At 40.3% G+C, this 16,572-nt stretch overlaps 1 protein-coding gene across 1 annotated transcript in view; it reads left to right on the top strand.

The window, feature by feature from the left end:
• Positions 1 to 2,519: 2,519 nt before the first annotated feature.
• Positions 2,520 to 16,572, top strand: part of SPINT1 (serine peptidase inhibitor, Kunitz type 1) — a 30,293-nt gene continuing 16,240 nt past the window's right edge. The window contains exon 1 of the mRNA XM_081312719.1: positions 2,520 to 3,519. Coding sequence (XP_081168845.1) covers positions 3,078 to 3,519 — 442 coding nt within the window. The 5' untranslated portion in view covers positions 2,520 to 3,077. The remainder of the gene's footprint in view (positions 3,520 to 16,572) is intronic.

Here is a 16,572-nt window from a genome sequence, read left to right on the forward strand (position 1 = left end):
GGGGGGGAGGGGGGAAAGGGGGGGGAGGGGGAGGGAGGGATAGGTTGGGGAGGGGGAGGGGGGGATTGTTAAAGATAAAATGTATTTTAAAACTTTTCAATAAAAAAAATGGCTGTTAATTATCATAAACAACAGATGGCTGTGATGTAGAAGTGCCACAATAGCTCAATTAGAAATGATTCAGTGGCATGGAGGATTAGTTATCTTTTTAATTCCTCTTTCCCGTTCTTTATTCTTATTACAGGTCTTCTAGAAGTTATTCATTGCCAACAGGATTTTTGTTGTTGTTTTCAACAATAATGAATCATATAAAATTGAAGAATATTTAGTTTTTTTTTAAAATGGTGGTTACTTATATTTTGGACATGGATTCTAGCCTGGTTGTTACTCCAAAATAATATGACATCAACTCAACTGATTAAATAGGATTTTTTTTCTGCAAGACAAAAAACTGCGGACAGTTTCAAGTATATTTAAATCATTCATTTGTGATAAGATAATACTGTACCCAATGTGTCTGGTGGAAAAAGATGCATGGATTACAATATAGAAAATATGAATTAGAAATAAAAGAAATACTGAAAGAATATTTCATAAAACAGACAGGCTAGTATGTAACACTTTTAGATCTGCTAAACGGAAGTTAGATCACCTATATGCCATGGTCCCAGATTTTTTTAAAACATTAATTTTTAAAGATTTGTCCATTTCTATGGACCACTCGGAGGCTTCAACTGGTGCAGAATGCGGCCGCGCGAGTTGTAATGGGGGTCTCCCGATACTCCCATGTAACACCTCTACTCCGTGAGCTGCATTGGCTTCCGGTTGCCCTCCGGGTGAAATTCAAGGTGCTGGTTATTACCTATAAAGCCCTACATGGCCTGGGTCCGGGCTATTTGAGGGAACACCTGCTGCCGGCATCAAACGCCCTTCGCCCAGTGCGCTCCCACAGGGAGGGTCTGCTCAGGGTGCCGCCGGTGAGAGATTGCCGGCGGGTGACACCCAGGGATAGGGCCTTCTCAGTGGGAGCGCCTGCCCTCTGGAACCAGCTGCCGGTGGAGCTGAGGACTGCCCCCGACCTCCGATCATTCCGCCGGGGCCTGAAGACCTGGCTCTTTGAGCTCTCGGGCCCAGGCTGAGGAGAAATTTTTAATTGGGGTTTTAAGTATACAGGGTCAATTTAATATTTTTTAATTTGGTTTTTTTAACTTTTGTATGGTGGATTTTTTAATTTCCTGTAAACCGCCCTGAGTCCTCAGGGAATAGGGCGGTATATAAATGTAACTAAATAAATAAATAAATAAATACATCTATCAATTAATGACAAGGGCAATCTGCACAAATTCATTACAATTTCTTTGTATATCTTTTAAAGACCTTTACCACACACTCTATTTCACACAATTGTGTCATTGGATATGATTATCACTTTTGTGGTTTCATGATTTTAAAATTTGGAAACCCTCAAAGGATCTGACTGAGTAGGTTTGTGTGAGTGTGGTGTACATACACACACATTTGGGAATTTCAATATATGGGGTGATTGTTATCAATTTCATAACTTTTTACATCCTGGGACTCTTTTTTTTTTTAGCTTTTTATCAGAGTTAGATAGCTCTTCTAATACATAGTAAACTCTTCAAAATGAATTCCTACTGTGTTTAATGGAATTTTCCAGCATGGAAAATATGGCTGTAACAAATTTAAATAAATACATGAAATGAAGTACATGAAATACATACATGAAAATAATAATGAAAACAATGACAGGATTGTAATTTTAATTGTCAGGCAAGCATATCCAGGGCTTTTTTTCTCATAGAACGCTCAGAACGGAGTTCCGGCACCTTTTTTGGATGGAACCTTGTAGGGTAGGCAAGGCAGATTGTATGACATGTGTGAGTTCCGGCACCTTTTTCTTTTACAAAAAAAGCACTGAGCATATCTATGTGGTGTAAAAATTTAGGATTAAATCGGTGGCTTCCTATATTTCTTTGGTAAACTTGCTCAGGTATATGACATTTGTATCCTGCCTTTTCATGAACAAATTCAGATAGATTTTGAGGTTTCCGTTTTTACATTAAACTCCAATTAAAAAGCACACACACACACACATTTCCTCTTCCTTCAGCCTTTATTACCCCAGTCTTTTGTTTCTAATAAAGACTATCCAATATGCTTTTTAGGTCCTAACACGGCTTCTTTATGCCTTCTTACACAAAAACCTATTCCCTACATCCTGCGTAACTAACCACAAAAAGCAGAAACAGAGCCCCCGTCTTCTTTCCACGTGTGAACTAACTTATGAACTCGGCCCTTCTGCATTTAAAAAAAAATTGGGAGAAAAACCTGGATTTTAACCAAGCCTCTCCCTGCTTCTCTCTTGCAGTCAAAACGAAGAAAGACGAGGCGAGGGCGTCGAATTTCACTTCCTGTCACCTGGCGGGAGTCCTTTGTCTGTTCTTGACTGCTATTTAAGGGCAGGACGGAGCAGCCGGCAGCGGGCAGTGAGTTAAGAGTTAACTGGAGACATCCTCGGAGAGGGCGCCACCCTCTCTGACGGTAGAGGTAGCCTATGAGTCAGTTTCACCTGAAACTCTACAGGTAAGTAAAGGAAGCAAAACGAAGAGAAAAGGAAAAGGAACTGGAGCCAAGATCCGGAAAGAAAGAGGGCCCAAGGCTCGAAAGCGAGAGAGCCGCTCGGCTACATCTCAGGGGCTGCCCCGAGAGCTTCGGGTTGAGGCGGTGGGTTTCCCAGTCGCCGACCGTCTGCAAGAGAGGCGAGGGGTGCCTGTCGGACGCGGGGGGTGGGTGGGGGTGCAGAGAGAGGCTTCGGGTCGGCCGATCTCGCCCTGAAGAAGAGGAAGGCAACTTGGGAGAGTCATTTCTCGCCGAAGGGCTCGAGTTCCAGGGACCCCGGTGGAGAAAAGGACGCTCGGAGGAGAGACGGGAGTTTAACGCTCCTGCTCGTCCGGAGCCTTTTCTCGCGTCTCTGCTCGGTGCTCGGGGGGGCGGATCTGCCTTTGGAAAAGCCCTCGGGCCCGGAGAACTGCGCCGTTTCGCTCGTTTGGGCTGAGATGGGCCGAAGTAAGAGCCGGCTACAGGCCGGACTCTTGGGGACTTTGGTTTTTTTAGCCGGCCTGGTTCTCGGTCAGGAACAAAATGGGGACGGAACCTCGTTTGGAGAAATGTGTCTTGCCCAATTTACGGCCGGCTTTCCGGAGTTTGTGCTGGACACGAATGCCTCGGTGGAGAACGGCGCGGTTTTCCTGGCTTCGCCGCCGGCGGAAAGCAGCCGCGATTGCGTCCGCGCCTGCTGCAAGAACCCGAGTTGCAACTTGGCCCTGGTGGAGCAGAACCCCGCAGACGATTCCGACGGCATTCAGAGCTGTTTCCTCCTCAACTGCCTTTACGACCAGGCCTTGGTCTGCAGGTTTGCCAAGAAGGACGGCTTCCTGAACTATGTCAGACGGGAGGTTTACAACGCTTACGCGACCATGCGCAACCGAGGCAACAGCGGTAAGGAGACCAGAGCCTGCTTCTCAGTCGAGGGTGCCCTCGAGAGAAGCTGCTGTCTTCCCTTTCAGTCCTGCAGTTGTGCCCAGTCTGAACTGGTTGGTTTGGCTTGGCTTGGCCTGGCCTGTCTCAAGATCTTAAGGCCCCAAGTCACCTGTCAATCTTAGTGGCTCTGAGCACCACTGCTGACCATGATTGCTGAAAAATGCTAGGGCAGTTTCACACAATTTTCATTTGGAAAATGAAAACACAAGTCTAGAACAAGTATAGAGCATAAGCATTTTTCACTTAAAAAAATACTTGCTCAGTATCTTTAACAAGCAATGTCAAACTGACAACAGCTGGGTCATAACATCATTGAGAAAAGGATGCAATTTAATACTTGCCTCCCAACATCAGACACATCAGCTGCATCCTTTGTGTCAAGATTGGTACATCGTTATAGGCCATGCTATGGATTCCCATGGCTAGAGTTTTGTCCTCAAATCTTGCTCCAGTCACATGTGTGAATAAACTGAACTGGTCTTTAGGCTCCCCAAACTATAGGCATTCCTTGACTGTTTGGCATAATGTGGTGGACATTGGCTAACACTTGTCTTGATGACAGAATAATTGAAACAAACCTTGGTATAGTGTGACCCCAATCCCACAGTTCCCAAACTACACACAAAGACATCACAGGATATTTTACTACATAATAAATGGAGCTGTTAGTGAGTTTGCTGCAGTGTTCTGGGTGCCATGACACATAGTCTGGGAACTGTAAGGGATGCCATGAACCAAGAAAATTCAGGAACCTCTATCCCAGCCATTGGTATGGTACATGGCAGTAAAAGGCTACTAACCACACTGTAGCCTTAGCATGACTACTTGATCATGTGGTACTAAGGCAACAACAGTACAGAGATGAGGGTATTATTGAAACAGTGTAATGCAAATCAGAAAAAGCATTAAATGAATAAACTAGGGTACAGTTAAATATGAGTAAGGATATTTTGTGAGCATGGTGTCTAAAATGGTGTTAGAGCAATTAAATGATAAGATCAATGGCTGTAAGTAATTAGAGTTCCTTTCTATCTCTAGAGTACATCACAGGATACTTCTGATACCAGTTGTTGGGTGACCTAAATAGCAAAATGCCTTGCTAAGGTTTGACTTACAGGTTTTTAATAATAATAGTAGTAGTAGTAGTAGTAGTAGTAGTAATATAGTTGGAAGGGACCTTGGAGGTCATCTAGTCCAACCCCCTGCTCAGGCAGGAAACCCTATACCATTTTGGACAATTGGCTGTCCAGTCTCTTCTTAAAAACTTCCAGTGTTGGAGTATTCACTGCTTCTGGAGGCAGGTTGTTCCACTGGTTAATTGTTCTAACTGTCAGGAAGTTTCTCCTTAGTTCTAGGTTGCTTCTCTCCTTGACTAGTTTCCATCCGTTGCTTCTTGTCCTGCTTTCAGGTGCTTTGGAGAATAGCTTGACTCCCTCTTCTTTGTGGCAGCCCCTGAGATATTGGAACACTGCTATCATGTCACCCCCACCCTCATCCTTCTCTTCATTAAACTACACATACCCAATTCCAGCAACCGTTCCTTATATGTTTGAGTCTCCAGTCCCCTAATCGTCTTTGTTGCTCTTCTCTGTACTCTTTCTAGTGTCTCTGGAGTCTTTTCATTGACTGTCATGAATGGATGGATGATCTTCTAATCGCTACATAGAGTGATAGATTGCAGTAGTTGTAATGAAATGTCTGTGGAGATTCTCACTCATCCAGGTTGTGGTTGTCCCAAAGCTGTTTTTTTCAAAAGGCAACTGGACTTTCAAAAAACAAAGCCCAAAGTACAGTTGCCTTTTGAAAAAAACAGCTTTGGAATTGTAATTAAGTGCTTTCTGAGTCTTTAAAAAGACAATTAATGGAATAATAGGTTGATATGCCACTGTGAATTAAACCTAATGAGTAATCCAATTCTTGTGTGACAGGTACTAGGGGCAAGTTTTGGGGAATATTATTTCCTGTTGGATTTTGATTATGAACATTAAAAGCTTCTCTTAGATTCTGTTGGAAGCAAAATAATGAACCTGATGGACTTTGGTCTAACGAAGAAAGGAAATTATTGTCAGAAATTGATTTGGGCGGGGAGTTATGCATGACATCATTTGTAGGTTAGCACTGAATCTCTTCTCCCTGGAAAAGGGCAGTAGTGCAACAATTCCCAAGTTCATTTCTCTTAGGATACAGAGTATTGATTTCTATTTATAGATGTCATTTGCAGGGTGAAAACTGGATTTCTGAAAGTTGTAGAACATCTGGAGAAGACAAACTTGTAGAAAACTAGTAAAAATCTTTTCTAAACCCCCATTTGAGAAGGGTGAACAATGTCAAAATGGTGGTTATGATCTGGGCAATTGAAGTCTTAGCTGTGTTTCTGTGTGCAATGCATACAACATATGTTAAAATGAGGTGGGTCTTCAATCTCTTGGTTATATCTGCTATTTTGATGTCGTTTACCATCCCCAATACCCCTGTGGCTCTGTTTGACTTGAAGACATGGGACCTGCATGGAAGGAGTATACCACAGTACAGAACAAAAATATTAGGTTGGCAAATGGCTCTGAACACAGCCATATGGTGTAATGGTTAAGGTGTTGGCCTAAAACCCAGAAGATTGTGAATTCTAGGCTTCCTGAGTCATGAAAGCCGGCTGATTAATTTTGGACCAGTCACTCTCAGACCAACCCAACTTACAGAGTTGTTGTAAGAAAAATGGAAATAGGTATAACCACTGATATTTTGGTCTCTCTTGGTTGTTCTTTAGTCTGTTTCATAAGTGGTACAGTTTGTGTGCATAATTAATACCATTATGTAATAAATGTGCATTCCTGCATCAGATTCCATTTGTTCTCATGCATGCTTTTGAACAATTGCTGATCTTGCAAATGTTCTTAAAAACTAACACAAACCTAATTCAATGTTGGTCACTCAGTCAAACTTCTTGTACTGATTCCATTGTTCTAGGAGATTGCTTTGGATCAAGGGTCTTCAAACTTGACCCTTTTATGATTTGTAAACTTCAACTCCCAGAATTCCTCAGCCAGCATGCCTGGCTGAGGAATTCTGGGAGTTGAAGTCCACAAGTCATAAAAGGACCAAGTTTGAAGACCCCTGCTACAGGTGATCAGACTTAGGAAAATACCTTTGCACATCACAAACAATGCATCTGATTGTAGCCAAGTTATAGAAATAGACAATAGTATACTTCTGTTAATCTTGATCTAAGATCCACTTAATGCTTGTGATAGCTTTGTATTATTTCATTTTTTTAAAAAGGAGCATCCCAGCAGCTAATTGCTGAGTGAGAATATTCTCCCCACAAAACGGCATAATCAAACTATCCTAACAAGTGATACTTGACCTAGATCAATACTGTAGCCCTCCAGAATTACTAAGGGCTGCTTCATCACTCAGATCAGCTGAGTGTTGCTGTAAATTATGGTTCTTCAACAATTCTGTATTAAGCACTAAATTGCTAGATCTGATAAAATTGAAATTACATTTATTTTTTGAATATTAAGTCTTTCTGAAAATGGTAGCACTTTTGAGGAAGATCTATCAAACTTTGGTTTTCTTCACATTTAAATATGTGCTTTTTATGTAAGTTTTCACCTTTTAATACCACAACATTAGCTACTGTATTTGAACATTTCTATAGGATTAAAGAACCTGAAATACAAATACAATTTCTACATACAACACAAATGTAAAGAACAGAGTTTGGTAATTGTTAAATCATATAAACTATATAAACATACCATTGAATGCTGTGATAATGGTGTTAATGGTATTTTTTTATGTTCAGTCAACAAAATTTCCATAAAATCTCCATTGCTACTTAGTGAATCTTAAAATTAAGATTCAGATGTACTTTCTCCTATTGTAAATAATGCCATTATTACCTACCTGTAAGTAAGCTTCTCTAGTTTTATTATCATGTTATAACTAGCCAGGCAATTTTTTAAAAAATTTTTTTGGTTTTCTATACTTTAGCCCAAGAATGATGTGCTTTTAGATAATTGTCTTTACACTTTTCTCTGTAACCAAATCAATTTAATATCTAATTTATAAGTGGGGAAGACCTGTCCAATTAAGTAAGAAAGGTGCTTGGGTAAAGAACTATGATACATATGACTTTCCCCTTGTTTTAAGGTAATGTTCTTTCGTATAAATCTGTCCACATATTGAAAGATCATACATAATGTGAGGTATGGTCCCCAGTTTGGTGGCACCTAAAGGAAATAATGCTATTCCTAGGGAGATCTGATTGATGCCTGCTTCTCATTTTTGGTCAGTTTCTCGGCAGATAAATAAAAGTCCCATGGGTTTACGTCTGCAGTTTTCAGTTTGTTGATCTTTCCTGTTCTGTATTTAGTTTTAATTTTATAGCTACATAGCTGGCCTATTGAATGGCAGAAGAATGAAAGATGAATTAATAATTGGGAAGGCAAGGCAGTGCACTTGGATTGTAGCCAGAGAATATATGAATTCTTTAGCTCTGACGTATGATGAACTGGGTCAGGAGGTGGGGAATAATGTAGACCGTAGGAGGTTTGTTTGAACGGGATAAATGAGAGCACCATGAATTCATTTGTCAGAGACAGTGTTAACAAAACCTCTGAGCAATAAGATGATTTCATTTACCTGGTAGAGATTTTGGCACTATCTTTCCCTCCTGATTTTCCTGGAACTGTTAGAGACATCTGATCTGGTACAGGTTCTAAAATACAGGTGTTAATCACATTCACACAACTGATATGAAGGGGCTTGTGGTATCAGGAGTCCCAGCTACAGAATACTCTAATGTCAGTTACATTGCATCTGCATCTTTTCTAGATTGTATTATAAAGTATCTATGCAGAGTTATGATATGTATTGGGAATCACCATTTGAAGAGAGAATAAATATTAGATCATTTTCTTTCAAGCCACTTTTTTCTTTATATCTTGTCCCAGCAATTTCAAAGTAAGTCTAGAGATGTTCAAAGCCTTCCATGAATGTAAGAACTGGTTTTGGATGGTTTATGCATGAACATGTGTTTGGAATGTTTTGTTCCAAATGGAATCCAGAGTGGGGCTGCTTGATTTTGAATGCAATCCAAAAATCAGAAAGATGGAAAGTATGTTTTTAGTGCTCTGGTCCATGCTGCTTGATTAGAAGTTTCATTTCTTGCAGTTGGAGTATTTGTTATTCACTACCCAGAGTGGCTTTTGGTGAGATAAAAAGATAAATAAATAATTTTGTATGTCTTGAATTCTGTTGCCAATGCAAAAAAAGGGGGGGGATGTTCCTATTGCTGTTTTCTTAGGCTGAAAGTATGCGTGAACTGGATGGACTTTTGGAATAAAGAAAAAGAGAAAGGAAAAGGAAAAGAAATAAAAAGGAAAAGAGAAAGAGAATGCATTGAGGCTTTGCAAAACATATGAGTTACATCAGAATTTGCAAGGTTTCGTCTTTGGGTCAATGGGATAGATCAGACATGTCAAACACAAGGCCCGGGGGCCGGATTCGGCCCGTGAAGTGGTTTCATGCAGCCCACAAAGCCATCCTGGAAACAGTGAGGGAACGGCCCCCACTGCCTTGGCCCTGGCCCAGAGACCCTCCTTCTGCCAGAGACCCTCAGATCTGTCCCACTCCTGCCCAGGCCTCCATAGGCACCCTTGATGCAAACGATGTAGAGCTGGCCATGCCCACCCAGTAGGCCATATGCACTCTAGCCACACCCACCCAGTAGGCCACGCCCACCCTGGCCATACCCACCCGGCCCCTTGAGGGCAACCGCAATGCTGATGTGGCCCTCAATGAAATTGAGTTTGACACCCCTGGGATAGATGGTGGTTTTAGTGAGATATTTCCTTCCCCTTACTCTCATCTCCTTGCTTTTCAAAACAGCCCCCTTTTGCGGGTTAAAATAACATTTCTCCCTCTCCAACCCCCTGATATCTATTCTCTATATCAGGGGTCTCCAACCTTTTGGGGACTTGGGACCAATCCCGTGGAGAGTGGTTTTTCTGCGGACCAGAGGATGCATGGTTTTGTGTTGCCTGTATCTCTCGGATGAGGCTTTGCTTGTTTGTGCAGACCGGTTGCTGGCATGCCACAGCCCAGTACTGGTCCATGGACTGGGGGTTGGGAACCCCTGCTCTATATGTCTCACTACATGGATCAAGCCATGAAGAGAGGAGCATCTTTGTTGATCAAGGAAGGGGAAGGATGATATGTAAAAAGGCTTGATTTTAATACCCTGCCTGCTTTTAATGAGTGGGGAGTGGTGCCACCAGCTTCCATCACAGTCGGATGAAACTGAGGGAAACCCCAGAGCTCAGCTTATACCATATTGTAAATGAGTAGAATGACTGGAAAATGTTTCTACCATCAAATACTTTAAAAGAATTACTGATAATAGCAGGCTGATGATATAATAATAATAATAATAATAATAATAATAATAATAATAATAATAATAATAATAATAATAATAATAATAATAATAATAGGGACCTTGGAGGTCATCTAGCCCAACCCCCTGCTCAGGCAGGAAACCCTATACCATTTTGGACAAATATAGCAGAGGGTACATATGCATTGGCCCCTCTCTTGATGTCTTTGTACTGTGTGAACAGTCAAATCTCTATTTTCTTAACTGCTTCTCTTTTTTCTAAATAGTGCATTCCTTTTCATTTCACAGGTCCTGAAAAACATCGTAGGAGAAAAGCAGGGGGAAAGTAGGCAAATTGGCTAGATGTCAGTTGTTAGTAAAACTTAAAACTGGCTTGACTGTAATATAGTGGCGTTGGAAAAGGATGTCTCGGTATAAGCTGAGATAGCATTTTACTTCCTCTTTAGTTATCTTGTTAGGTCAAGTGTTCCAACTGGTATGTTTAATGTGATTTCTGAGCCCTGCCCTGTTTTGGTGGTAACAACCTTAACTGGCTTGGTATGCCCTAATTGTAAATGGATCACAAAGCACTGGTAACAACATTTCCTCATCCAGATTATTTTGTATACCTGCTATCAAATACAAAGATGAAGCCATCAGGTTTGCCAAATCATTGCTCATAAGTTATTTATGTATTTGGATAAAATTGGAATTCATGTCCAGTCGCATTAAAATCAAGTGGATGTGCTTAGAGTGAGGAAGAAGACAGAATTGAGCTTTGTACTCCCCAAAAAGAAACTTGAATTCAGGAATTTCTACACTTTTTTCTGTCAAAAGAGGATGTATGGAAGCAAAGCAAAAACAGAAATTCTGCTCTATGTAAAGAGAGGGGAAAGGGAAGCAAATCAGAGTTTATTGTTCTAAGTGAAACAGGGTTGATTTTTTTCCCTTTTCATGCCAAATATCACTTCTACCTCTTACTAATCAATCCATGAGGAAAATATACCACTGTTCCTGTACTGGGGTGGTAGAGCTAGCATGGATTTAGGTCTGATTTATAGGCTGTTGAGTGAGGAAGGTAATCTGGGCTTATCACCAACATACTCACAGCTTCCTCTACTTAAGAACCTTAATGACCAGGAACATGATACAGTAAATGGAATTTTCTGTGACCTATTGGAGCCCCTGAAGCAGCTACCAATGCTAGCCTACCAAGACAGCAATTCAGCGCTCATTTGATTCCTAGATTTAAAGGCTTGGTTTATATACCATCTTAAGCCATCATGTGTTTCTTTGGTTTTGGCTTAGCGTACTACATGAATCCAGCCATTGTAGGGGGGGGAGGGAATAATTGGGAAAAAATGCTTCAAATTGACACCATCCTACAAGAAAGTTTTCTAACTTTTGATCTTTGCCCTAAGGCCAGCCGTTTGAAATAGGTGGCTTGGAAATAAATTAGGAGTTTATTTTCAAGAAGATTTTGACTCTGAAGTATGGAAATACTCAAGTTATTTTGTGGGGTTTTTTTGTTCTTCCCATTTTCATAAACAACTTCCTGGCAAGTTGCTAATTTCTTCTTTTTTACAGACAGGAACTGTGTGATAGCAAATAGTTCATTCAGAGTCACTCTTTAATGTGCCGGAGATTCAGTTCCCCAAGTTCTTGAACCAGTATAGCTATTTCTGAAAATTCTGGGAGAGGACATTCGCACAGTTAAGAGAGTGCTTAGATTGAGGAAGGAATTTCCTTTCACTGTCTCCAAGCATATAGTTTCAGTAGAGTTGGATTGAAAAAGGAAGACCTGCACATTTATACATAACGATAAGTGCTCTTTAAAAATCTGCAGCCAGTTTGGTGTAGTGGCTAAGCATGAAGCCAGCTACGTCCCCTTTCCCCGGACCCTGGTACACTTCTGGGCTGTGGCCTGTTTGGAACTGGGTCCACGCCAAGCCAGAAAAGTTGGGGACTGCTGAGCTAGGTGACTTTGGGAAGTCATTCTCTCCCAGCCCTAGAAAGAAATCAATGGCACGTGATGTTAAATAGTGGGCTCTTGGGTGCAGGAATGACGACACGTGGCTGAGTACAGGATAACTCATACTTTATTCTTGCTAGAACTGTACTGAAACTTGGGCTGCAACCAGCCACAATATATAGTCTAGCCCCTAGGCGGCAGCCAATAGGTTTGAACCCACTCTTGCTGCCTGAGGCTAGCCAATTGCAGGACAGGAGACAGCTAGTCTGGGTTGCTGGAGAGCTGTTAGCTGCTCCAGCAACGCATGTGGTGTATCACCACAAGCCCAGTACATAACAGGTGACTTTTGCAAATATTGTCAAGAAAACTGCAGGGACTTTCCAGCAGTTTCCAGCAATGAACACTGACTCAAACCATAGGTGCATGGACACACACACCATCTGATCAGTTACGATCACATTATCCGATCATTTTCAGTAACTTGAAGAACCAGGATAAATTTCCACAGGATCGTATCACACATCCTCTATGGTTTACCTTTTTGGCTGAGCAGTAACATCTCTGGATATAGGAGGTGCATCATTGTGAATCATCAAATTCCAATCCACAGTGCTGTTTCAAATGATCTGAAGAGTTATTATATCAGATATAAATAGCAAATCAAAGACAAAAAAGGGAACACTTCTGTTCCTCTTTCAAATCAAATTGTTAGTGCAACCAAAATCAGTTTCAGACTGAAATTGGCTAGATAATATATTTTTCCCAAGTGCACTTATAGCTAGCTAAACACTGCTCTCCAGAATATTTTACCTGAGAAAAGAATATTTGCACTTTGAGCTAGAATGTTCACATTCTTCAGAGCCAGGTATAAGCCCTTTGAGGTAAGGAAACACTCCCTGTGTTGTGAGTTTCACTCAGGGCTTTTTCCCTCATAGAACGCTCAGAACGGAGTTCCGGCACCTTTTTTGGATGGAACCTTCTAGGGTAGGCAAGGCGGGTTGTATGACGTGTGAGTTCCGGCACCATTTTCTTTTACAAAAAAAGCACTGGTTTCACTGCAAACATTTTCAGTTGCTGCAGTTAAGTCATGTAGCCATGATGTTACATTTAGGTCAAATGGATGTGCTTTTGAAGTATCTTGTGCAATTATCAAAGGGCTGATATCTTGAAGATTCCACCTATCTTCCACCTATCTAGAAAATCTTAGATGCTTCCAGGATTGCAAATTTTGGTCACTATTGTTTCAGTACTTGCAGTCCTTTGCATTTCACCCAGGCTACTTAATCTGATCATATCACAAGAGTTTTGGAAAAGCCACTAATTCAGAGCACCTAATGCATGTTTTGCAATACTTTTAATGAGATGCAGCACTGATGGATTTACTGAAGGAATTTTACACTATTGCAATAACCAAGAGGTCTCCTAATGAAATTGTCAGCAATTTTGCCTTCTTTTTAAAACCAGTTTTCTTCGGAAGAAGAACGAAGTAACATATAGAAGGATGAACATGGGAGGCCTTCAAATTGAGAAAAATGTTGCCTGGGCTCTTTGTAAATTTTTTCCAGAAGACTGGTCAACTGCACAAAATAGTCTTCTCTTAAAAGCATTCAAAGAAAGCTAACCTTGTGAGTGCTTAGTGAAGGTTAAAACCCACTGTGAATTTCTTATTGTTGCTGAGAGCTGGAAGCAGGAAGTAATTGGATAGTTTCATAAAGCTAAACTTAGATCTGCATCTATAATATTCACATACATGAGTTGAAAGGCACAGTTAGCAAAGATAACATTCTCTGATTTATCATACAGAAAATTTGTGATGCCTTAGTTTTTAATGGAAGAAACATTTTACACAGGCATAGAAAAATGGTGTAACTCTGGGAAGAACTTGCTGGGTTGTTATGATTATGGGGCTCAGTGAATTATTGTAGACTGATCTAATTCTAAAATATAATTAGTTTTCTGTTTATAGGACAACGCTTTATAGGTATGCGCATAGCTTGATTCATGGAATTCTGTAGCAGAAACTGTTTGGAATGAGAATAGCCAGAAATGATTAAAACCCAAGAGTTTCCCATCTCTTGAAGATTTTAAATGCTTCCATTTTAAATTTTCAGTATAAATATTTGTAGTTTTGAAGTGGCTTTAATTTGTGTTTTAATGTTGTTGTTGTTAGCCATCTTGAGTGTTCCACAGTCTTGTCCTCAGAACAGCTGTTTTCATTGCCTAGGCCACAGGTAGGCAACCTCGGCTCTTTTATGACTCATGGACTTCAACTCCCAGTCAGCTATGCTGACTCAGGAATTCTGGGAGTTGAAGTCCATGAGTCATAAAAGAGCCGAGGTTGCCTACCCCTGGCCTAGGGAACTCAATTAGAATAATGGAAGTTGAGGCTGATATGTGTATAATGTTTTATAAGACTCTCTGAAATACTTGAAAAGGCAGAGATCTTTCCCACTGCAATTATATAGCCAGATAAATCATTTTAATCATTAGTAGAATTAGAATAAGAACAAAGCCATTCCAATAAGCAGTGGTAGTAAAAGATTTTAAGATTACTTGTTATGAGCAACCTCCTTTTGCTGCTTATGGTGGAAGAGTCATATTTGACATTCCTTGGAGGAAAGTTAGACTACAGTAGAAAATTGTCTAGTTAAAATTTCCAGGCAGTCATCAGGGAAATTTTGTAGGTGATGTCAGATATATTAATTCTGGACAACAGCATATTTCCTGATTGACTAGGGAAAATAATTAATTGCACAATTTTTCCAGTCAGGGACCTCCTATAATATGTTAAAGCTCTTTTGGGAAATTTCTAGGAAACAATTCTCTGAGAGAGAACAATACAGATGCCAAGTAATTGTGCTTGTCATAGTAATCCTACCCAAACCTCCATAAATATGATCAGAGTCATAATGTTTAGCTCTTGAAACAACCTAAGCAAGTTTGATTTATAGAGAACTAATAATTATCCTACAATTTGGTAATACTTTATATTTGTCAGGTTGTTTGGTTCTTATCTAGATTGCTAGCATGAACGTAATTATCTGCAGGCAGTCCTCAACTTACAACCATCCTCAACTTACAATTTACAACCATCCTCAACTTACAACCATAAGAGGTGTGGTGACATAGTGGTTAGAATGCAGTATTGCAGGGTAATTCTGTTGACTGCCAGCAGTTTAATCCTCATCGGCTCAAGGTTGACTCAGCCTTTCACCCTTCCGAGATTGGTAAAATGAGGAGCCAGATTGTTGCGGGCAACATACTGACTCTGTAAAACGCTTAGAGAGGGCTGTAAAGAATTGTGAAGTGGTATATAAGTCTATTGCTATTCATTTAATGACCGTTCAAAGTTACAATGGTGCAGTGGTGCCAAACAAAATGACTTAACGACTGATCCTCACACTTAATGATCATCATATTGTCTCCGCAGCCAAGTGATCAAAATGTTTCAGCTCTGGGTTAAGTGGGGACAAGACTGCCTTAGTATTTGAATTCCTTAGGTTGAACTTCCCATTAATTTCTGCAACTGGTATAAATCAGCAAGGTGGGAGGCAAAAAAATGAGGATGGGTGTGGCAGAAACCAGTGGTAGAGGAGAAAATGAGTACAGTATTGCCACATGTTTAACAGTTTGATCAGTATTGTAAGAGGTAAAGCAGCTACAGAAGTAGCCAGTTGAGCTGTTGGCATTTGAGACTGGGAGAGATTGATCCTAGCCTTACTCTACTGACAGAAATTCCTTGGCAAGGTGTTTGGATATAAGAGGCATTGAGATCTCTGTGAATGGTGCCTTTTAGTGGAGAAAAATGGGTTAAACAGTTTTAAGTAGATAGTGTGCATGACTTCATATACTGAATACGTGGTATCATATATCACATCATATACGGCTGTCTTCATAGGATCCAGGACTGAGGTTTCAGCATCATTTCTTTTTTCCTACGCTCAAACAGAATGAAACAAGAAAAGACACAAATTTGATATAACAGCATTGCTGATGAATCTTTGTAGCCTCTCTCTGTTTTTAAAATTGGTATCCTTCACCACATCCAGTCAGTTTTTATAATACAAAGAAAGAGAGACAGTCTCCAGGAAGCGGGGATGGAAGTGAAATGATTAAAATGAATTTCCTAATTAAAGCTGATTTAGCATTTGTTCCATCATATTACGGTATGCTGTTTTATTTGGCATACTTATATTCTTCTTTCATCTTATTTCTTGTCACAAGATATATCACTAAATGATGTTAAGTGCTTATGCGTCAAAGCTCTTCTCTGGGAGGCATTATTCTGGTCACAGATCTTCCAGGTTTGTAGCACTTTGAGCACCTACATAAGGGAGCTTAATTTGGTCAAGTTTGCCTATTGAACATTGAAGAACAGCTGGTTGCCACAAATTGATCTCATGGGTTTAATAGGAAAGGAGGTGGAACAGGAATACTATCCAGAGTACTATTTCCAAAGTACTATTTCTAAGTGTTTCCTAGAGACAACTTGAAAACAGCTGATGACATCCACTTGTTCTATCATATCTGTATTTTAATTTGCATCTTTGGCCCAGTGCCATTCATGTTGCTATTGCTAGGCAAACATGTTTGGTTGAGTGAATGTTTTTTTTAAAAGTTTTAATTGGTTTTTTTATAGAATTCAATAGTACTTGTTCAA

Source organism: Vipera berus (assembly GCF_964194415.1).
Source record: "Vipera berus genome assembly, chromosome: 1".
In the NCBI taxonomy this organism is placed as follows: Eukaryota; Metazoa; Chordata; class Lepidosauria; order Squamata; family Viperidae; genus Vipera; species Vipera berus.